Source organism: Rhinopithecus roxellana, chromosome 11 (assembly GCF_007565055.1).
Source record: "Rhinopithecus roxellana isolate Shanxi Qingling chromosome 11, ASM756505v1, whole genome shotgun sequence".
Classification (NCBI taxonomy): domain Eukaryota; kingdom Metazoa; phylum Chordata; class Mammalia; order Primates; family Cercopithecidae; genus Rhinopithecus; species Rhinopithecus roxellana.
In genome coordinates, this window is record NC_044559.1 from 138711634 (window position 1) to 138735270 (window position 23637).

Here is a 23637-nt window from a genome sequence, read left to right on the forward strand (position 1 = left end):
GGCCTCCTAGAGGCCATGGAGTAGTTTCTGGCGGCCTAAGTGGGGCTAACTTCTAGAGTCCCGAGGGTAGTCGCTGCGGAGGAGATCTCCGCCCTATTTCCGTGCCCCCTTGTTCTTAGGGCTCAGAGCCCCCTGCGCTAAGGGGCCCGTCCCATCTCTGCGCTACACGCGGGAATCAGCCTAAGGCTGAGCCCTGGGACAGCAGCCGCGCCTGACGCTGCTCGCCTGCCTAACACAGGCAGGAAGTGAGCAGAGTTGGTCGCCTCCCTCCCCAGGGCCTTCCAAGGGAGTGGGCTTCACCTCCGTGGGCCCGAGGAATCTGCCGAGAGACGGGAAGAGCAGGGGCACTCACGGGGCGGGGGTCCAGGCGGGAGTCCAGTAGTCCTCCTGGAGACAGCTGGGAGAGGCCTCGGGGCAAGGGACCTCGGATTTCCTCCTCTGCCTCAAAACAGACAGTCTAAGCCGGGCGCGGTGGCTTGCGCCTGTAATCCCAGCACTTTGGAAGGACGAGGCGGGTGGATCATGAGGTCAAGAGATCGAGAACCATCCTGGCCAACATGGTGAAACCTCGTGTCTACTATAAATACAAAAATCAGTCAGTCATGGTGGCGCACGCCTGTAGCCCCAGCTACTCGGGAGGCTGAGGCAGGAGAATCGCTTGAACCTGGGAGGCGGAGGTTGCAGTGAGCCAAGATGGCGCCTCTGCACTCCAGCCTGACAACAGCAGAGCAAGACTGCGTCTCAAAAAAAAAAAAAAAAAAATAGTCTCACCCTCTGAAGACCACGCACAGGCAGCAAGGCACAGGGGGTGATCCACGCTCAGCCTTCAGTACACATTTGTGGAATTAATCCCTTCCAGGCCAGGTTGTGAAGAAAGCTCTTTAACCTCAAGATTGAGACACACCATTCACAGCACAAACTTTGGAGTCAAATCCAGGCTGTTAACTTGCTGTGTGCGCCTCCGACTTACCTCTTTCTGCCTGTTTGCTCATCTGTAAAGTGGGAACCGTGGCTGAGTCTACTTTGAATCTGATTATGCTGCATGTACTCAGAAGACTCAGGTCACTCAGTTGAGTGACCACTCAGTTTACAAGAGCTGTTACTGTAGTTGTGAAGGGCCCTGAGACACACATGGTAAGATCGGTAGGCTAAGAGAAAGGGGGCCACCATGAGAGAGACCCTAGAGGGAAACTGTTCCAGAGAAGAGAAGTATCTTGCTAAGGTCACACTGTGCTCTGGTAGCCAGCACAGGGTGGGCCGCTCCGCCCAAGTTTCCAGCCTTTTCAGCTGAGTCCCAGCCCATCTGGCTACAGCAGGGGACTAAGCCTCAAAAAGCAGGCATTCATAGGAAAGGGGTCCTGTAAGTCCCAAAAGCCAACTTTGCTTTGGAAGGTCTCCAAGAGGAACCTCAGATGCACTTCTCCAGAAGGCCTGCATTTTTGCCTGCGCCCATCACCCCTGCAACAACTTCTGCCCTCTTCAGGGACCCACCATTCCTATTCCTATTGCTATGAGGTATTATAACCTTTAACAGGTGGAAAGAAAACTTCACCTTAGCCAGGTGGTATTGATACCCATCCAAGGCAGGGGACAGGTTGAGGCTTGGACAGATCCAGAGATTGGGAATCCAGCTCTTTGAGCGTGCCTTCTGCAAGCACAACGGTACATCACCTCATCCATGGTGTGTACCATGCCTTAGCACTGTGTCTGTGCCCTCTTGAGAGGCCCCCAATTTCTGGCCACACACTCAATATGCAGCAACACCTTTTACACTGGAAGTGATACAAAGTCAGTCCCTAGGTTAATGAATGTATCTTCTTAGGTATTAAACCCAGTACTTATAAATAAATGATCACCGAATGGTGTAGAAAGCTTTAAAAGTTTTGGATATTAACAAGTGTTGGCTGGGTCAGGCGCGGTGCTCATGCCTATAATCCCAGCACTTTGGGAGGCCAAGGCGGGCGGATCACTTGAGGTCAGGAGTTCAAGACCAGCCTGGCCAACATGATGAAACCCTGTTGTCTCTACTAAAAATACAAAAATTAGGTGTGCTGGCACGTGCCTGTAATCCCAGCTACTTGGGAGACTGAGGCAGGAGAACTGCTTGAACCCGGGAGGCAGAGGTTGCAATGAGCCAAGATCGTGCCCATTGCACTCCAGCCTGGGCAAAGAAGTGAAACTCTGTATCAAAAGAAAAAAAAAAAGTGTTGGCTGGGGGTGGTGACTCACACCTGTAATCCCAACACTTTAGGACGCCAAGGCAGGAGGATCACTTGAGCCTGGAAGGTGGAGGCTGCAGTGAGCCGTGATTGCGCCACTGCACACCAGCTTGGATGACAGGGTGAAACCTTGTCTCAAAAAAAAGTGTTTTTTTCATCCATTAGGAGTGTTTGGATGAACTCTGTCATGGTGTGATTCCTGAGGGTTGGACTGGCAATGAAGGCTGTGTTCAGGAAGTTTCTTGCCCTGCTTCCTGGACATGCATTTCTTACCAAAACTCCTGGAGTGACACATTGGAATCTGACTTCTTATGCAGTACAAATATGGGAAAGCTGGGTGAGAGGCACTGAAACCTACAGGAAATCAAACCTTGGGTGATGAGACTGGAAGGGTAAAGGAAAAACAACACCACTTTGCCTGAGCCTCAGCTCGGTGGGTGTAGGTCAAAGTTTGGAGGTATCAAGATGTTTCAAAGAGAGAAAATTTCAGGATCCAGCTTCAACTTGTCTTCCCTCTCTGGCTTCAACACTGCAAAGGATACAAAGGACCTGGTGCGGAGGAAGGGAAATCTGTGGCCCAGAGTGGCACCTGAAAATCAGCATTTGCAACTGGGACCCCTCCCTGCCACCTGGCCTCCCCTACTCCCAGAATGAGCTTTTCCCTGTTGCTCTATGAAGAACATAGATGTGTCCATGACGGTATTAATTTCCCTGAGGAAAGGTAATAAAGACTAGAATGTACCCAGATGTAAAATAAAAGGGAAGTGGCAAGTATCTTACCTGGCACACAGTGGGAACATAACCTGAGATTTCTGTTTTCCAAGATGGACTGAACATTACAGGCATCAGTAGAAGGCTGAGATGGTCTATCTTGAGGAGTGCTCTACGTGTTTGCGTGTGAGAGCACGCGCGCGTGCACACACACACACACACACACACACAGAAGCTGAGATTTTAAAAGACCCAGGAAAGCTGCACCCAGTGGCTCACGCCTGTCATCCTAGCACTTTGGGAGGCTTGAGTTGGGAGGATCACTTAAGACCAGGAGTTCAAGACCAGCCTGGGCAACATAAGTAGGCCCTGATTCTACAAAAATTTAAAATATTGGTTGGGTATGTTGGCGCATGCCTATAGTCTCAGCTACTTGGGAGGCTGAGGTGAGATGATCACTTGAGCCTGGCAGGTCAAGGTTACAGTGAGCCATGATAGCACCACTACACACACCAGCCTAGGTGACAGCAAGACTATCTCCAAAAAAAAAAAAAAAAAAAAGTCCGGGTGCAGTGGCTCGCGTCTGTAATCCCAGCACTTTGGGAGGCCAAGGAGGGCGATCACAAGGTCAGGAGTTTGAGACCAGCCTTGCCAATATGGTGAAACTCCATCTCTACTAAAAATACAAAAATTAGCCAGGTGTGGTGGTGGGTGCCTGTAGTCCCAGCTACTCGGGAGGCTGAGGCAGGAGAATTGCTTGAACCCGAGAGGAGGAGGTTGCAGTGAGCTGAGATCGCGCCATTGCATTCCAGCCTGGGTGACAAAGCGAGACTCCATCTAAAAAAAAAAAAAAAAAAAAAAAAAGACCTAGGAGAACCAGACAGAAAGTGGGAGAAGATATACCCTGTTGCAGTGACACCACACTCAGAGAAACCACCATGGTAAGGGAGCTGGCTCAGGACATTGAGTCCTCAAAACAATGCTCTCACTAGTCTCCTTTAATAAATGAAGAAACAGAGACCCAAAGAGGTAGAAACCTTCTCCAATGTCACCTGGCTTGGGACACGGGCCCCAAGTTTAAACTCTGCTTAGTTACTGCAGAGCCACTACATTCTACTTCCTGCATGGAGAATGGCTGGGGGACACATGCCCAGAGACCAGCAGAGAGAGAGAGTGGGAGGCAGAGGCCAGGAAACACAGGGTCAAGCTGGCCAAGATCTGCCCTCCAGGAGACCATGACACCCACAGAGTCCACAACATAAAAAGCACAGTGAGGCTGGGTGCAGTGGCTCACGCCTGTAATCCCAGCACTTTCAGGTGAATCACCTGAGGTCAGGAGTTCAAGACCAGCCTGACCAATATGGTGAAACCCAGTCTCTACTAAAATTACAAAAATTAACCTGGCATAGTGGCATGCGCCTGTAGTCCCAGCTACTCTGGAGGCTGAGGCAGGAGAATCGCTTGAACCCGGGAGGTGGAAGTTTCAGTGAGTTGAGATCATGCCACTGCACTCTAGCCTGGGCAACAGAGCGAGACTCCATCTCAACAACAACAACAAAAAAGCACAGTGAGGTGACTGCCCTAGGCAGTGAGGGTGTCGCCATCCAGCCACCAGGCTGGGGTCCTGACCTCCCATCCACCCTACATGTGACATGGGGCAAGTCACTCAACTTGTCTCTACCTCAGTTTTCTCACCCTTAAAGTGGGGATTGTGAAAATAAAGATTACAACACCTAAAACACTTTAAGCTTTAAGAGAGAGGTGACTGTGATCTGAATCATGTAACATTTCACAAGTCTACTTCTTTTTTGTTGTTTTTTTGAGACGGAGTCTCGCTCTATAGCCCAGGCTGGAGTGCAGTGGCGTGATCTGAGCTCACTGCAAGCTCCGCCTCCTGGGTTCATGCTGTTCTCCTACCTCAGCCTCCCGAGTAGCTGGGACTACAGGTGCCCGTCACCACTCCCGGCTAATTTTTTGTATTTTTGGTAGAGACGGGGTTTCATCGTGTTAGCCAGGATGGTTTTGATCTCCTGACCTCGTGATCCGCCCTCCTTGGCCTCCCAAAGTGCTGGGATTACAGGCGTGAGCCACTGCGCCCGGCCTCACCAGTCTTTCTTAAATTACAAGTTAACTCTCTTTCTCAGTGTGCTGCTTTAATAAATGACAAAAAAGACAAGAGACCATACATCCCCCTTCCAATCACTAATCTTTGTTATAAATTGACTGTTTTGGCTGGGTGCAGTGGCTCACACCTGTAATCCCAGCATTTTGGGAGTCTGAGGCAGGAGGATCACTTGTGCCCAGAAGTTTGAGAGCAGCATGGGCAACATAGTGAGGCCCTGTCTCTACAAAAAAAATAATTAGCCAGGTGCAGTGGCTCATGCCTATAATCCCAGCACCTTGGGAGGCTAAGGCAGGTGGATCACCTGAAGTCAGGAGTTCGAGACCAGCCTGACCAACATGGTGAAACCCCGTACCTACTAAAAATACAAAATTACCCAAGCATGGTGGTGCATGCCTGTAATCCCAGCTACTTGGGAGCCTGAGGCAGGAGAATCACTTGAACCCAAGAGGCGGAGGTTGCAGTGAGCTGATATCACGCCTCTCCACACCAGCCTGGGTAACAAGAGTGAAACTCCATCTCAATAATAATAATAATAATTAATTGCTTCCTTTATTATCCTGTACCTAACTCAGACAGGGACCTTATGACAATTACATTTTCAGTGTAAAATGTTAAACAGTGCTTGTTTCTCCAGCACATATACTAAAATTGGAATAATTCAGAGATTAGCATGGCCCCTGCACAAGGATGACATACAAATTTTCAAAGCATCCCATGTACATCCCACATACACACAAAGGGTTTCACTCTGTCACTCAGGCTGGAGTGCAGTGGCAAGATCTCAGCTCACTGCAACCTCTGCCTCCCAGGCTCAAGCGATCCTCCTGCCTCAGCCTCCCAAGTAGCTGGGACCACAGGTGTGCACCACCACACCTGGCTAATTTTTTCTATTTTTGGTAGAGATAGGGTTTCACCAAGTATGGTTGATTCCATACTTTTTAATTTTAAAAAAATGAATAAATTGGTTGAGGGGAGTGGCTCACCACTATAATTCCAGCACTTTGGGAGGTCAAGGCAAGAGGATCACTTGAGACGAAGAGTTCAAGATCAGCCTGGGCAACATAGTGAGATCTAGCCTTCACTTTTTTTGTTTGTTTGTTTGTTGAGACAGTGTCTCGCCCTGTTCCCTGGACTGAAGTGCAGTGGCGTGATCTCGGCTCACTGCAACCTCCACCCACCGGCTTCAAGCGATTCTCCTGCCTCAGCCTCCCGAGTAGCTGAGATTACAGGCGCCTGCCACCACACCCAGCTAATTTTTTGTAATTTTAGTAGAGATGGGGTTTCACTATGTTGGCCAGGCTGGTCTCAAACTCCTGACCTCGTGATCCTCCCACCTCGGCCTCCCAATGTGCTGAGATTACAGGTATGAGCCACCACCCCCGGCCTGACCCAGCCTTCATTTTATATACAAATATTTAAATTTAAAATAAAGTATTAAATAGACCTTCCTCCTAAAGAAAGACTACCTCAACTGATCAGAACTTTTTTTTTTTTTTGAGACAGAGTTTCGGTCTTGTTGCCCAGGCTGGAGTGCAATGGCGCCATCTTGACTCACTGCAACCTCTGCCTCCTAGGTTCAAGCGATTCTCCTGCTTCAGCCTCCCAAGTAGCTGGGATTATAGGCATGCACCACCACACCCGGCTAATTTTGTATTTTTAGTAGAGACAGGGTTTCTCCATGTTGGTCAGGCTGGTCTTGAACTCCCGACCTCAGGTGATCCACCTGCCTCAGCCTCCTAAAGTGCTGGGATTACAAACATGAGCCACCACACTGGGCCTAGATCATTATAACAATACATTAAACCTTACATTTTAAAAAGTTAAAATTCAGCCAGGTGCAGTGGGTGGCTCATGCCTGTAATCCCAACACTTTAGGCAGCCAAGGCGAGTGAATCACTAGAGCCCAGAAGTTTGAGACCAGCCTGGGCAACATGGCAAAACTCTGTCTCTACCAAAAAAAAAAAATACAAAAATTATCCTGGTATGTTGGTGTGCACCCGTAGTCCCAGCTGCTCAGGAGGGTGAGGCAGGAGAATTGCTTGTGTCCAGAAGGTCAAGGCTGCAGAGAGCCATGACTGTGTCACTGTACTTCAGCCTGGGTGACAGAGGGAGACCGTGTCTCAAAAAAGATTAAAAAAGGGCCGGGCGTGGTGGCTCAAGCCTGTAATCCCAGCACTTTGGGAGGCCGAGACGGGCGGATCACGAGGTCAGGAGATCAAGACCATCCTGGCTAACACGGTGAAACCCCGTCTCTACTAAAAATACAAAAAAAAAAAAACCTAGCCGGGCGAGGTGGTGGGCGCCTGTAGTCCCAGCTACTCGGGAGGCTGAGGCAGGAGAATGGCGTAAACCCGGGAGGCGGAGCTTGCAGTGAGCTGAGATCTGGCCACTGCACTCCAGCCTGGGCGACAGAGCCAGACTCCGTCTCAACAAAAAAAAAAAAACATTTAAAATCCTATTAAACTTTCCTAAACTGTGTCTATATAAATGATCCCAGGCCAGGCACAGTGGCTCATGCCTGTAATCCCAGCACTTTCGGAGTCTGAGGCAGGTGGCTCACTTGAGGTTAGGAGTTTGAGACCAGCCTGGCCAACATAGTGAAACCCTGTCTCTACTAAAAATACAAAAAAATTAGCTGAGCATGGAGGCTCGGGCCTGTAATCTCAGCTACTCAGGAGGCTGAGGCACAAGAATCACTTGAACCCAAAAGGTGGAGGTTATAGTGAGCAGAGATCATGCCACTGCACTCTAGCTTGGGCAACAGAATGAGACTCTGTCTCAAAAATATAAAAATAAATGATCCCAAACTTTTACACTTTATTTATTTATTGTGAGACAGGGTTTCCCTCTGTCGCCCAGGCTGGAGTGCAGTGGTGCTTCCTGGGCTCACTGCAGCCTTGACCTCCCACGCTCAAGCGCTCCTCTCACCTCCGCTGGGGTATAGGTGTGTGCCACAACGCCAGACTGTTTGTTCTATTTTTTTGTACAGATGGGGTCTCGCTGTGTTGCCCAAGCTGATCTCAAACTCCTGGGCTCAAGTGATCTGCCCACCTTGGCCTCCCAGAGTGTCAGGATTGAACCCCCACACCCCACCAAGACTTTAAAACTCTGATTCCATTCTTCTTTTTTTTTTTTTTTTTTCTTTTTTGAGATGGAGTCTCGCTCTGTCGCCGAGGTTGGAGTGCAGTGGCACGATCTCAGCTCACTACAACCTCCGCCTCCCAGGTTCAAGTGATTCTCCTGCCTCAGTTTCCCAAGTAGCTGGGACTACAGGAGTGTACCACCACACCTGGCTAATTTTTGTATTTTTAGTAGAGATGGGGTTTCACCATGTTGGCCAGGCTGGTCTTGAACTCCTGACCTCATGTTCTGCCTGCCTCGGCCTCCCAAAGTGCTGGGATCACAGGTGTGAGCCACCGCCCCCAGCCATGACTTCCATTCTCTACAATCCATAGTTCCTGAGCAGGCCATCCTTAACTTTACACTTGAATAAACTCCTTTAAAACTAAAATCTGACCTGTTTGACTATTGTAGATTGACAGGCTAATGAGAGTATATACCTCCAAGGACTTCTGTGAGGGCTAAGTGCAATGAGCTCAAGTAAACAGCTGGCCGAGGAAACACCTGGACTCCCCATGCAGTGTGCACACAGAGACACAGGCCCGCCTCAGCCTCCCAAAGTGCTGGGATTACAGGCCTGAGCCCCCATTCCCAGCCAATATTTTATATTTTTACACAAGTGACAGCATCCTATTCAGACTGCCCTATACTTTTTTCCAGTTAAAAGTATGTCTGGGCCAGACACAGTGGCTCACGCCTGTAATCCCAGCACTTTGGGAGGCCCAGGCAGGTGGATCACCTGAGGTCAGGAGTTTGAGACCAGCCTGCTCAACATAGCGAAATCCTGTCTGTACTAAAAATACAAAAATTAGCTGGGCACAGTGGTGTGTGCCCATAATCCCAGCTACTCGGGAGACCGAGACAGAATTGCTTGAATCTGGGAGGTGGAGATTGTAGTGTGCCAAGATTGAGCCACTGCACTCCAGCTTGGGCGACAGAGCGAGACTCCGGCTCATAAATTAATAAATAAACCATCTAAACCGTCACTGCCCTCCCTAGCCCTCCCAGCGCAGAGACCCCCATCCCTTGTCAGCCATTCCCCCTTACCTTCTGGACAGGGACAAGTGTCCCTCATTTGGAAAAGAATTAGGGAGGGGTAACAGCAGACTAGGGAGGCCTGGGTCCTCCACACGCCTGTGTGGGGTGTGTTTGGCCCCCAGCAACAAGGCAGGCCTGAGGTCTGCAGAGGGAGGTAGCCCACTCCTTATTCGGGGGTGGCTATCCTCCTCCTGGACCCATCCCTCTCCTATGGGGGAGGCTAAGTGGGTGTCAGGGCCCTGTCAGAGGGTGAGCCACCCCCAGGGGTGCCCACCGGCCACAAGTCTCCCTTCAGTAGACATGCAGCCCAAGTGACAGCAGTGGCACTGCTGAGCACAGGGAGCCTGAAGGTCAGTGCCTGGCTCCTGGTATCCTCCGCGGTCCCCAGGGCACCCCCACACAGAGGTCCCAGAACCCCCACAGCTGGCACAAGAGCCCAGAAACACCCTGCCCAGCACCCTCCGGGTCCCTCTTTTAGGATCTGGGTGAGCTAAAGAAGCCAAAAGAAAGCCTGGGCGTGGTGGCTTACGCCTGTAATCCTAGCACTTTGGGAGGCCAAGGTGGGCAGACAGCCTGAGCTCAGGAGTTCGAGACCAGCCTGGGCAACATGGTGAAACCCCATCTCTACTAAAATACAAAAAAATTAGCCAGACCTGGTGGCGTGCACCTGTAGTCCCAGCTACTCGGAGCCTGAGGCAGGAGAATTGCTTGAACCCGGGAGGCAGAGGTTGCAGTGAGCTGAGATCACACCACTGTACTCCAGCCCGGTAGACAGAGTGAGACTCCGTCTCAAAAAAAAAAAAAAAAAAAAGAAGAAGAAGCCAAAAGAGGGTCTTCGGCCCAGCCCGCCCCTCCCCAACAGCCCTGGGTGTGGCAGGTCGGTCAGCCTGAGTCTCAGGAAGCCTGACCATTTCCCTCCAGCCTGCGTCATGGAGCCCTGGGTGTGGCTGCAGGGTTTAAAGAGCCTACCCACCTGCCTGGGCCGTCCACAGCCCAGCAACTTCCTCAAATCCATTCTCTGCGCTGCCAGCTCAGGTGAGCCCTCACCCAGGTGACCAGGTGTCCACTTCGGGGCTGCTGGGTGAAGGGGGTGGGTGCCCAAGAATTCTGAGTAATGAGGAGCCTATTGAGGTGTCTGAGGGCAGATATGGCTGCAGCAGACGCTTGAAGGCCTCTTGCTTTGCACCTACTGTCATACGGATGGTGGGTTGGGGGCTGGAGGAAACAGAAGCCAGCCCTTGGTTAAAGAATATATGAACTGGTGGGGTGCACCTGTGGTCCCAACTGCTTGAGATACTCAGGTGAGGAGATCACCTGAGCCAAGATAGTTCAAGGCTGCAGTGAGCCGAGATCATGCCACTGCTCTCCATCCTGGGTAACAGAGCAAGACCCTGTCTCAAAAAAATAATAATGATAAAAATAAAAAAATAAAAAATGTGACCTAGAGTTGAGACCCTCATATTCCAGGAACTCTTGTTGGTGAAGGTAGAGAGAGACCAGTGAAGGCTCAGGGAAGCCAGCTTTGGAGACTGCTCCTAGCCCAATAACCCATGTTCAGAAGCAGTGCCTAAGAGTCTCTCCCTCCCGTGCCTCCCTCCCACTGCAGAAGGAGCAGTTTATTTATGGATGTATTTATTTATTTATTTTTAGATGGAGTCTCACTCTGTTGCCCGGGCTGGAGTGCACTGGCACGATCTCAGCTCACTGCAACCTCCACCTTCCAGGTTCAAGTGATTCTTCTGCCTCAGCTTCCCAAGAAGCTGGGAATACAGGCGCCTGTCACCACACCCGGCTAATTTTTGTATTTTTAGTATAGACGGGGTTTTGCCATGTTGGCCAGGCTGATCTTGAACTCCTGACCTCAGGTGATCCACCCGCCTCAGCCCCAAAGTGCTGGGATTATAGGTGTGAGTCACTGTGCCCAACCTATGGATGTATTTATTGTAACAGGTTTTTAGTGCTTACTGTGTGCTAGGCATGGTTCTTAGGCTTGGCAAATAGTAGTTCATGTAATTCCATTGCTATAACCTTATGAAGTTGCTACTATTCTGATGATCCTCCTTTTACAGGACACTGGTGAAGGAGCAGTGAGGAACCTGCAGAGTCACACAGTTGGTAAGTTGCTGAGAATCGACCCAGCCCCAGACAGCTGGCCCTGGATCTGTGATCTCATCAGGAGGCCAGAGCTGGGTACAGCAAATGATGACAATGGCTTCAGTATTGAAGACTTGACCACACAAGGCTAACAATATGCAAGGGGCTGGGAGGGGCCCTGCGCTCAAAGACTCAGCCTCCCCAAGGACAAGTAAATGGGGTCCTGGCTACTTCCAACCTGAGGGAGAAATGTCATACCACAGGAGGTCTATACTCTGAGAGCAGAATCTGGGGCTGCTGGAGCAGGGTCCCCTGCCAGGGCTGGCAGGGGAGGTCCTGGCTTCTGTAGTCGCCTCATCCCAGGATTCAGCGCTTTCTTCTTCCTCTGCACCCTTGCTTTTGTGGAGGCTGTCTGGGAATTCAGACTCAGGGCACTGGACTCTGGCCACTCCAGGCCCAGACCTTTGGGAGCAATAGCCTGGGGCCTGATAACAATGCCCTTTGTGTGGGGTTAGGAATTCCAGACCCTGACTTAGAATAGCAGCCACCTGACCCTGGGCATCTGATTACACCTCTCTAAGCTCCATTTCTTTTTTTTCTTCCTCTGAAATTGAGACAATAATAGTGCCTTCCTCATAGGGAGGAGTAGGGGGTGGGTTTGTCACATGGATTTTAACAACATCTTCTGCAGCACTTACTCTGTGCAGGCACAGTTCTGAGCTCTTAGCTCGTGCTTACTCCCCCAGGCCGTCACTATCTCTAGGTGGGAAGACAGAAAGTAGTCACTTTCCCAAGATCACCCCACAAGCAAGTGTATCCTTGGGGTTTGTACACCTACTCTCACCACAGGGCTCTGCCTGCCCCCGCCCCCTGTAGCTGACCAAGCGAGCTGTGAGCCTGGAGCAGATCCGTGGGCTGCAGACCCCAGCCCCAGTGCCTATCCCCCTGCAGCCCTGCCACTCGAACTGTGACATGGAGAGAGTGACCCTGGCCCTTCTCCTACTGGCAGGTGAGTCCTCCCAGTCTCTTGGGACCCTCTTGCAATCACTCCACCCACAAAGGCAGCAAAAGTCAGACAACATCTCCCAAAGGGGGTCTGGTGTTCAATCAGCACGCTTTATTTAAACTGACAACTTAGAGAGAAACATGAAGGAAATGACAGTACAGGTAGGATGAGAATATTGCAAAAAGGTCCTAATAGCTCCAGAGGAATTGAACCATGGAAAACATTAACCACCTGTGGCTTGAAGACAAAAACAGGGCCGGGCGCGGTGGCTCAAGCCTGTAATCCCAGCACTTTGGGAGGCCGAGACGGGCGGATCACGAGGTCAGGAGGTCAAGACCATCCTGGCTAACATGGTGAAACCCCGTCTCTACTAAAAATACAAAAAACTAGCCGGGCGACCTGGCGGGCGCCTGTAGTCCCAGCTACTCGGGAGGCTGAGGCAGGAGAATGGCGTGAACCCGGGAGGTGGAGCTTGCAGTGAGCTGAGATCCGGCCACTGCACTCCAGCCTGGGCGACAGAGCGAGACTCCGTCTCAAAAAAAAAAAAAAAAGACAAAAACAGGATGGCACAGTGGCTCAGGCCTGTAATCCCAGCGCTTTGGGAGGCCAAGGTGGGAGGATCACTTGAGCCTGGGAGGTCGAGGCTGCAGTGAGCTAGGATTGCAACATTGCACTCCAGCCTGGGTGACAGAGAGAGGTTCCATCTCAAAAAAAAAGGCAAGCACTCCCTGTTTCTTCAGGGGGCAGAGAAATAACAAACCATCCCTGTTAGCAGGCACACAGCAGCATCAGGAAGCCTGGGAAGGCAGGGCTTGGGCGGGGCCAAACCCTGAGGCTGTGTGGGGCTGGGGAGGGTGTGAGGAAGGGAACTGGTGGCTCCAGGGTCACCCTACAACCTCTGGGCTGGGGTCCTGCTGCCTGACTTACTTGGACACCAGTGTCATGAATTCCCACCCATTTTCTCTGCTCCTCCCACACAGGCCTGACTGCCTTGGAAGCCAATGACCCATTTGGTGAGTGAGGCCCCCAAACAGCCTGCCCACTCTGCCCACATCTCCCCTCTGATACCCACATCCTGTCTCCTGGTTCTGGTTCTGAAGTGTTTTTCCCCCACTTTTTCTAGCCAATGAAAACGATCCCTTCTACTATGGTAAGAGCTGATATTCCCACCCCCACCCTCCCTTTGCTTATCCTGGACCTCTTTGCCAGACAAGTTGGTGAGGGGTGGTGTGGACCTAGTGTACACAAAGTGGGATGGGGGATTAAACCTGGTCTGTGTGAGAGCGTTGCTCCAGCAAGGGGAGGGTAGCCACAGGATGCTTAGGAACCCTCCTGGAGAAGGGTTGGTGTCTGGGCGGTTAGGGCCCCCCGATACATCACCCCTACCCTCCTGCCTTCACTCACCCTCACCCTCCCCTTCCCTAGTCCCCAGCCCTTAGGCGGTCCTCCTCTCTTCCTCTCCCCTGGGCCTCAGCCCCAGGATAGCTTTCCTTGATCATCCTTCAAAGTCCCTTCTTTGCGCATGTCCACTTCTTCTTTTTTTTTTTTTCTTTTTCTTTTCTTTTTTTTTTTTTTTTTGAGACAAGAGTCTCCCTCTGTTGCCCAGGCCATAGTGCAGTGGGGCGATCTTGGCTCACTGTAAGCTCCGCCTCCTGGGTTCATGCCATTCTTCCGCCTCAGCCTCCCAAGTGGCTGGGACTACAGGCGCCCGCCACCAAGCCCGGCTAATTTTTGCATTTTTAGTAGAGACGGGGTTTTTTTTTTTTCTTGAGACAGATTCTGACTCTGTCGCCCAGGCTGGGGTGCAGTGGCATGATCTCCGCTCACTGCAACCTCCACCTCCCGGGTTCAAGCAATTCTCCTGTCTCAGCCTCCTGAGTAGGTGGGACTACAGGTGCCCGCTGCCATGCCTAGCTAATTTTTGTATTTTTAGTAGAGATGGGGTTTCACCATATTGGTCAGGCTGGTCTCGAACTTCTGACCTCAGGTGATCTGCCCGCCTCAACCTCCCAAAGTGCTGGGATTACAGGTGTGAGCCACCATGCCCGGCCTCACCTTTTTTCTTCTTAGTGTTTCCCCACCAGACACAGAATGATGTCTCTGTTGCTGGCTTGTCTTTATGCATATGGCAGCGGCTGGCACAAGCAGGGGCTCACGAATGTCTTTTGAATGAATGAGTGAGGCCCCAGGCTGGTGCAAGCACACTCTCTGTACCTGCCCCAGACTGGAAAAACCTGCAGCTGAGCGGACTGATCTGCGGAGGGCTCCTGGCCATTGCTGGGATCGTGACGGTTCTGAGTGAGTGGCAGGGCAGGTGGGGCTGGCGGACAGGGTGGGGCAGGAAGAGAGAGTGGTCTGATTCCAGCACTGACCCTGGCACTGACCCCTCTCTCCCTCTCAGGTAGCAAATGCAAATGCAAGAGCAGCCAGAAGCAGCACAGGTGAGCCCAACCCTGTGGTGTGCCCCTCCTTCAGGGCAGAACTATGGGAGGACAGTCCTGACCTGGAGAGTGGACAGGGTCCTGGCCACTCACTGGACTTGCAGCCAGCTTTGTTATTCAGATAGTCAACCCTGAAGGGCCCCAGTCAGGGAAAGCTCTGACCTCGGTATTGTGTGAAGTGACCATGGAAGGAGAGCAAGGAGGTGCATCTTGGGACCAGGCGGCAAGAGTCTGGGATGTAGGGTAGAAGGTCCTCCAGGCTAACCTGATACTACTCTGATGCGGTCCTTTCTCTAGTCTCGTACTTGAGAAAACCATCCCACTCATCACTCCAGGTGAGACGGGCTTCCGTGGGCTGAGGGGGTGTCTGTGTAAGGACTGTGTCTGATGGCCTGCCTGCCACTCTCCGCAGGCTCTGCCACTACCTGCTGAGCACAAGACCGGCCTCCAGGGATGGCCTGAAGCATAACACTGGCCCCCAGCGCCTCCTCCCCTGGGAGGACTTATCCTCAAGGAAGGACTTCTTTCCAAGGGCAGGCTGTTAGGCCCCTTTCCAATCAGGAAGCTTTTTTTCCGAATTAAACTCACCCCACCACCCCTTCCTCTGTAGTCTTGTGATCCATCGTCTTTGGGTCTGGGGGCGAGTAATCCCTTGGATTGCTGACTTTCCCTGAAGGCCCACTCCCAACAAGCTTCCCGATCCCTGAGTCCCTGCCACCCAACTGTCTCCTATGGCTCCCACTCCAGCAAGCCCCACAGAGACCCATGAACCGTGAGACACTACAGTGTTATAACAGAAGACCTTTCCATTTCCACCACTTGCATGGGGGTCCTAGAAGTCCTGATGCCTCAGGTACTCATGACTTCCTTTAACCTAGAGTGACCCCCCCGGGCTCGCCCCCCATTGAAACCTCATCTCACCCAGTGAGTGCTCTCTATGGTAGAAAATGTAGTAATTCCTTCGACCCATTCCAGTAAAACCCTCAGCTCATCCCGTGGGCCCCCCTCCTCCCAGGAAATATCCTGTGAAATTCCATGAAGAACTATGTCTTGAGAAGACCTGCATAGTGCACGTGGGAGTCAAACACCATGTGTGCAAATCCGAGTTCTTTGGCATGCCCGAACTCCCCTCCAGGAAGACCTCCCTGGCAATATCCCTGTAGCACCCCAGGCAGGGGTGTGAAGTGCCGCTCCTGCCTGGTGCCCGTCCTGCAGTCCTGCCCCTTGATGGCCCAGGAGAAGGAAATGAGCCCACTTCTAGCCTCTGCCCCCAGCAAAGGCCAGAGCACAACAGAGTCCCTGCCAGGTGGCAGCTCCCAATCTGAGGCCAGGGCCTGGGCTGGGCAGCTGTCTCTAATGATGCATCCTCCCTCCACTTCTCAGGGTAGGCCACATCCTTGAGAAGTATGATGTATCCTAGACTTAGGGTCTCCTGACTTGTGGGCTGGGGTCAGAGACTTGTGCAGGGCCCCAGAGTTGTAAAAATGAGGTCCACATGTCTGCCAGAGCCTTTGAAACAGGATATGCAGGGGCTGAGAGCAAGGTTCCAAGGTGGGGCTGAGTGGGACTCAGGATACCTGGCTGAGTCCAGCCACTATCAGGGAATCTTGGGTGGGTCACAGAACACCTGGCAAGCCCCAGTGCTTTGGGGAAGCTGCCCTGTACCGGCAGCCCCAGGTGGTATGGCCAGTCCGTAGGCGGCACTGAGTCTGCACAGGTGGACCCAGGGAGGGGCCTGTGCGCAAACCACCCTGGTGGAGGGAATCAGCAGCACGACTGGAATGCAGGCGATAGGATCACTGAGGAAGCAAGGCCCAGCCCTGCAGGAACACAGAGGCAGGGGTGGGAGCCACCCAGCAGGGCTGATAGAACGGGGCTCCTCATCCAGGGGGTGCAGTGCAGAGCTCTCTCCTCGTTGGCACCGGAAGACGCTGGTGTGAGGGACTGCTTTTGAGAACATGAAAGTGAGGTAAGAAAGCCGAGTCTGGAGTGGCAGACCCAGGGGAAGCCACAAAAAGGTGACCGGAAGCAGTGCATGCTTTCTGACTGAGGAACCCAGGGCGCAGTCATGACTATCAGGAGCTCTGCTGTTTGAAATCCTAGCAAACCTTGTCCTTGCATGGTGGCCCCATGACCCTGACAAGAGATGCAGCCTTGACTTCCAACCCCAGTGCCCCGCTGGGGAGCAGAGGTTTCTGGACATGACATCCATCCACCTCCACCTTCACATGTCGTGTCCTGGGGCCACATCGTGGTGGAGACCTGCAGCTCTGCTTTCAAGCTCTCATGCTGCTTCATTTAAACTTCTCCTGGACAGGTGCCACAGTTTCCCTAAGTCCTGTAAGTGACCACTTATGTAGGAGGCCCCACCACATGAGTCCCTAGGTGTGACTGCCCAGTGACAGGCTTATCCCGCTGATGTGGAGGGTGACGGCTCTAGCTTATGGAGCCTGGGGAAATCATGGTGGGAGGAGTCAGAGATTGATGGGAGGCCAGGCCTGGGTGACAGTAGAGGATGGAGTCGGTGTTAGCCCCAGATGGGTGAGGCTGGGCCCTGGAGTTGGGCTGCTGGTTCCCAGAGGAAATGAGCTCTCCTCTCTCCCTTCTGGGAGTGAGGAATGGGCTGACTAGGGCATGACAGAGGCTTCCCTTTGTGGGATTACTGGCTGTGCCTCAGAGACCCCTTCCTGGGGCCTGTTTCGGAGGTGGGGAGTAATTTCCCCTTGTCATCCTCTCCTAGTTGAGGGGCTGCGGGGAGAGGTGGGGGGGACCAGAGAAAGCAAAGGGTCATTTCCACTCAGTTGGGGATTTACTATGTGACAGACACCACTGTAAACACTTCACACATGTCGAATTTTCCTAGCAACCTATGAGGTGCAGATGACATTAGGGTTAGGGTTAGGTTAGAGAAGAGAGGCACCCAGAGATTCTCATGGGCTAACGAATTCCACAGCCAGCCTCCAACCCAGGTGTCCTGCTCCTGAGCCCTGTTTCCAAAGATCTGGGGCCTGTTGCCTTCCCGATGTTTATCATTGTCAAAGACAGAGCCCAGGGACTGTGCTGCTGGGTGACTATACATCCTTCCTCACTTTTTTATTTTAAACATCTTTTTATTTTTCAGGGCTGAGCTCAGTGGCTCATGCCTGTAATCTCAGCACTTTGGGAAGCCGAGGTGGGAGGATCACTTGAGGTCAGGAGTTCGGGATCAGCCTGGCCAACATGTTGAAACCCTGTAACTACTAAAAATACAAAAATTGGCTAGGCGCAGTGGCTCACACCTGTAATCCTAGCTACTCAGGAGGCTAAGGTGGGAGGATCACTTGAACCCAGGATGTGGAGGTTGCAGTGAGCCGAGATCGCACTACTGCACTCCAGCCTGGGTGACAGACCAAGACTCTGTCTCCAAAAAAAAATAAAATAAAATAAAATAAAACAAACATCACAGAGACATTTACTCACAAAGTCAACCAAATTCTAACCTAGCACCCCAAAATTATCAAGGTTAAAAGTTTGCCCCCCCCAAAAAAAAAAGTTTGCTAATCTTTCAGATCGTCTTTTCCCTCTTGTACCTGGGAGTTGGCCTTGTGAGTCTGAGATCAGAACTCAGGCTATTGCCGGGCACAGTGGCTCAAGCCTGTAATCCAGGCACTTTGGGAGGCTGAGATGGGCGGATCACCTGAGGTCGGGAGTTCAAGACCAGCCTGACCAACATGGTGAAACCCCGTCTCTACTAAAAATGCAAAATTAGCTGGGCGTGGTGGCACATGCCTGTAATCCAAGCTACTCAGGAGGCTGAGGCAGGAGAATCACTTGAACCCTGGAGGTGGAGGTTGCAGTGAGCCAAGATCGTGCCATTGCACTCCTAGCCTGGCAACAGAGTGAGACTCGGTCTCAAAAAAAAAAAAAAAAAAAAAAAAAAAGCACTCAGGCTATTGTTTCAGAATCCAAAGGTGAGGACTAGAGAAAGGACTTATTCTGATTTAAAATAATCCTTTTTTTTTTTTTTTTTGAGACAGGGTCTGGCTCTGTCACCTAGGCTGGAGTGCAGTGGTGCAACCTCACTACAACCTCTACTTCAGCCTCCCAAGTAGCTGGAACTACAGGCACATGCCACCACACACGGCTATATTTTTTGTAGAGATGAGGTCTCATCATGTTGCCCAGGCTAGTCTCAAACTCCTGAGCTCAAGCCATCGGCCCACCACAACCTCCCAAAGTGCTAGGAATATAGGCATGAGCCATGGCACCCAGCTCTCTTTTTTAAATTTCTCTATATTTTTTCTTTTCTTTTTTTTTTTTTAATTTATTTCTTAAAACTGGGTCTCACTCTCTCACCCAGACTGGAGTACAGTAGCATGTGGCAGCCTCAACCTCCTGGGCTAAAGCAGTCTTCCCACCTCAGCCTCCGGATTAGCTAGGACCACAGACGCGTGTCACTATGCCCAGCTAATTTTTTTTTTTTTTTTTTTTTTTGAGACGGAGTTTCGCTCTTGTTGCCCAGGCTGGAGTGCAATGGCATGATCTTGGCTCACCACAACCTCTGCCCCCCGGGTTCAAGCGATTCTTCTGCCTCAGCCTCCTGAGAAGCTGGGATTACAGGTATGTGCCACCATGCCTGGCTAGTTTCGTTTTGTTTTTTTCTTTAGTAGAGACGGGGTTTTTCCATGTTGGTCAGGCTGGTCTTGAACTCCCAGCCTCAGGTGATCTGCCCACCTCAGCCTCCCAAAGTGCTGGGATTATAGGCATGAGCCACTGCGCCCGGCCCAGCAAATTTTTTTGATGTAGAGATGGGCTCTCACTGTGTTGCCTAGGCTGGTCTTGAACTCCTGCATTGAAGCAATCCTCCCACCTCAGCCTCCCAAAGTGCTGGGACTACAGGCGTGAGCCACAGCACCTGGCCTGCCTCTTTTTTTCTCAACTAAACCAAACCAAACCAAACCAAAAAAACCTTACATTTAAGATAATTATAGATTCACATGCAATTGTAAAAAATAATACAAAGAGATAAGCCAGTTTCCCCCAGTGGCAACTTCTTGCATAACTATAGTACACTACATCACAACAGAATATTGAAACTGCTAGAAACATCAGTCTTACTGAGATTTCACCAGTGTTAGAACACTCATTTGTGTGTGCATGTATGTTTAGTTCTGTGCAGCTTTATCACCCGTGATTCCTGTGACCACCACAGTCCAGATCTAGAACAGTTCATCACCAGGATCCCTCATGCTCCTCTTTTATAGCCAAACCCATTTCCCTCCCTACTTAGGGCCCCCAGGCCAAACCTCTGGCAACCACTAAACTGTCCTCTATCTCTATAATTTTGTTATTTCCGGAATGTTAGGACCTGGCACGGTGGCTCACACCTGTAATCCCAAAACTTTGGGAAGCTGAGGCGGGTGGATCATCTAAGGTTAGGAGTTCGAGACCAGCCTGACCAACATGGTGAAACCCTGTCTCTACTGAAAATACAAAATTAGCCAGGCGTGATGGCAGGCGCCTATAATTCCAGCTACTCCAGATGCTGAAGCAGGTGAATCGCTTAAACCCAGGAGGAAGAGGTGCAGTGAGCCGAGACTGCACCACTGCATTCCAACCTGGACAATAGAGTGAGACTCTGTCTCAAAAAAAAGAAAAAAAGAATGTTAGGCTGGGTGTGGTGGCACATGCCTGTAGTCTCAGCTACTTAGGATAAAGCAGTTGAACCACTGGAGAGTTTGAGGCTGCAGTGAGCCCTGATTGCGATCATGCCATTGTACTCCAGCCTGGGTGACAGAGCAAGGCCTGGTCTCAAAAAAAAAAAAAAAAAAAAAAAAAAAAAAAAAAAAAAAAAGGGAGCTATGATCTCACCACTGCTCTTTAGCATGGGCAACAGAGTAAGATTCTGTCTTTTTTTTTTTTTTCAAGATGGAGTCTCACTCTATCGCCAGGCTGGAGTGCAATGGCCTGATCTTGGCTCACTGCACTCTCCACCTCCTGGGTTCAAGCCATTCTCCTGCCTAAGCCTCCTGAGTAGCTAGGACTGCAGGCATGTGCCACCACACCCAGCTAATTTGTGTAATTTTAGTAGAGATGGGATTTCACCATGTTGGCCAGGATGGTCTGGAATTCCTGACCTCAGGCGATCCGCCTGCCTCATCCTCCCAAAGTGCTGGGATTATAGGTGTGAGCCACTGCTCCCAGCCTGATTCTGTCTTTTTAAAAAAACAAAAACAATAAAACTGAGATGCCTTGAGACTTGATGCATCTGCCAGTGCCCAAATCATGAGGGTGGTCTTACTGCAGGTGACTTATCTCCCATACTGCTAAGTACTCAGGGGCTGCTTCTTGAAAGGTAACTAGACTGGGCGCGGTGGCTCACGCCTGTAATCTCAGCACTTTGGGAGGCCGAGGTGGGCAGATTGCCTGAGGTCAGGAGTTCCAGACCAGCCTGGCTAACATGGTGAAACCCTGTCTATACTAAAAATATGAAAATTAGCCGGGTGTGGTGGCGGGTGCCTGGAATCCCAGCTACTCGGGAGGCGGAGACAGGAGAATCACTTGAACCTGGGAGACGGAGATTACAGTGAGCCGAGATTATGCCACTGCACTCTAGCCTGGGCAACATAACGAGACTCCGTCTCAAAAAAAAAAACAAGAAAAACAAAAACAACAAAAACAAAAAACAAAAAACAAAAAAAAAAAAAAAAAGAAAAGAAAGGTAACTAGCCCTCTCCTGCAGAAAACGTGGCCTTGATTCAGAACACTCAGAGTTTCAGGGTTTGGCCTGAGTGTTTACGAGACTCATCAGAGGCGCCACATGAAATCATTTAGGAACACAGGTACCTCTTTGATGGGGCCTATGCTGTCATTTGCAGCAGATGGCACAGCAGCTGGTGGAGTCCTTGCATCCTTCTGGTCACCTGGTAATTAGCAGGAGTAGTATTTTCTTTTTTGTTTTTCTGAGACAGGGTCTGTCACCCAGGCTGAGGTGCAGTGGTGCAATCTTGGCTCACTGCAACCTCTGCCTCCTGGGCTCAAGTGATCCTGCCACCTCAGCCTCCCAAGTAGCTGGCCTACAGGTGTGAGCCACCATGGGCCCGAGTAATTTTTATATTTTTTGTAGAATTGGGGGTCTCGCTATATTGCCCAAGCTGCTCAAACCCCTCAGCTTGGCCGGGCATGCTGGCTCACGCCTGTAATCCTAGCACTTTGGGAGGCCGAGGTGGGTGGATCACCTGAGGTCCGGAGTTCAAGACCAGCCTGGCCAACATGGTAAAACCCCATCTCTACTAAAAATACAAAAATTAGCTGGGCGTGGCAACATGCACCTGTAATCCCAGCTACTCAGGGAGCTAAGGCAGAATTGCTTGACTAGGGAGGCGGAGGTTGCAATGAGCCGAGATCGCACCACTGCACTCCAGCCTGGGTAAGAGTGAGATTCTGTCTTAAAAAAACAAAACAAAACAAAAAACCACCTCAGTTCAAGCGATCCACCTGCCTCAGCCTCCCAAAGCACTGGCATTACAGGTATGAGCCACTGCGCCAGGCCTCAGGGTATTTTCAAGTGTTAAAGCAGCTTTCTCCAAAATCCAAAACTGCTACCCAAAATTATCCCTCTTTCTTAGTGATAAGAGTTTCTGCAACCAGGACCCTTGAGATTTCAACACCCAGCATTTTTAGTGACTCAAAGAATGAAAATTCTTATCAGGTCCTTACTTGCTTACACGTTAACCACTCGCTTTTTGCCCAATATTCCTTGTTTCCATAATGAAATTATAAACTGCTGGAATACTGTTCCTTGTGAAGGAGGGGTTAACTTCAGGGCCATAAAAAAGTTTTGCAGAACGAATGAGTATCTTTAAACACACTGTGACCAGCTGCAGACACCCAGAAGTCTGGTTATCCAAGACACTGTGAGACTAAAGAAACACAGACTTTTCCCCCCTTAGTTCTCTGAAACTGCTCCTCCCTTATTCTCTAGCTGTGTAAAAACTCCCCATGCCTGCCATGGTGGCGTCTGCCTGTAATCCCAGCACTTTGGAAGGCCAAGGCTATAGTGTACTATGTCGATTGTGTATCTGCAGCAAGTTTGGCCTCAATATGACCTCCCAGGAGTGGAGGACCCCCAGGTTGCCCAAGGAGGGGTGAACTGGCCCAGGTTGAAAATGGAGGTCAAAACTTCTATGCTGAGGCCGTGCGCAGTGGCTCACGCTTGTAATCCCAGCACTTTGAGACACTGTACTCCAGCCTGGGTGATACAGGGAGACCCCATCTCTAAAAATAAAAAACAAAACAAAAACTCCACGCTGCTTCTTTTTGTTAAGGCAGATTTCTCACCTTGGCCAAATCAAATAAACCTTTATCTCCAAGCACCTGTGTCTTGATGTTTGGCATCAGCTACACAAGCCTGAATTTGGGGTTCTACAACATAACAAGATGCAGTATCTTGACCTTTACCTTGCAGGGAATGCCCTCGTCATGCCCAAGGCCACAGGTTGAAAAACATTTCCCGTAACAGTGTCAGTAAATACTTTAGGTTTTGTGGGCCATGTGGTCTCTGATACAACTACCCATCTGCCTGCCTGCTGTAATACCTGGACAGCCATAGACAGTATTAACAAATGGGCATGGCTGTGTGAAATAGGCCTGGCTGGGTGCCATGGTGCATGCCTGAAATCCTACAACTTTGGGAGGCTGAAGAATGCAGCTCACTTGAGCTGAGAAGTTCAAGACCAGTCTGAGCAACATAGTGAGACCCCGTCTCTACAAATAATACAGAAATTAGCCGGGAATAGTGTGTGTGCGACTCCAGTCCCAGCTACTTGGGAGGCTGAGGTGGGAGGACAACTGGGTAACTTGAGCACGGGAGGCTGACACTGCAGCGAGCCAGCATCATGCCAC

At 50.9% G+C, this 23637-nt stretch overlaps 1 protein-coding gene and 1 non-coding gene across 3 annotated transcripts; both read left to right on the top strand.

Moving 5' to 3' along the window:
* Positions 1-5673: 5673 nt before the first annotated feature.
* Positions 5674-5777, top strand: LOC115900521. Its single transcript, XR_004060205.1, has one exon. It is a non-coding gene; the product is annotated as a U6 spliceosomal RNA (small nuclear RNA).
* A 4430-nt stretch (positions 5778-10207) lies between these two features.
* FXYD4 (FXYD domain containing ion transport regulator 4) lies at positions 10208-15584 on the top strand. Of its 2 annotated transcripts, none has more exons than XM_010376157.2 (9): positions 10208-10248; positions 11283-11328; positions 12184-12316; positions 13294-13326; positions 13437-13463; positions 14537-14611; positions 14715-14754; positions 15052-15089; positions 15167-15584. In XM_010376157.2, exons 3-9 carry the CDS (start codon positions 12280-12282, stop codon positions 15184-15186), a joined length of 270 nt encoding a protein of 89 aa, XP_010374459.1. In that variant the 5' UTR covers positions 10208-10248; positions 11283-11328; positions 12184-12279; the 3' UTR covers positions 15187-15584. The 2 variants fall into 2 exon arrangements, with proteins under 2 accessions (XP_010374459.1, XP_030797125.1); XM_030941265.1 differs by having other exon boundaries at positions 10214-10248; positions 12157-12316.
* Positions 15585-23637: the final 8053 nt, after the last annotated feature.

Coding starts and splice junctions, on each gene's coding strand:
- FXYD4 (XM_010376157.2), top strand. CDS start 12,280: ATGGAGAGAGTGACCCTGGCCCTTCTCCTACTGGCAG. Junction 13,327..13,436: donor GGAAGCCAATGACCCATTTG/GTGAGTGAGGCC, acceptor CACTTTTTCTAG/CCAATGAAAACGATCCCTTC. Junction 14,612..14,714: donor TGGGATCGTGACGGTTCTGA/GTGAGTGGCAGG, acceptor TCTCCCTCTCAG/GTAGCAAATGCAAATGCAAG.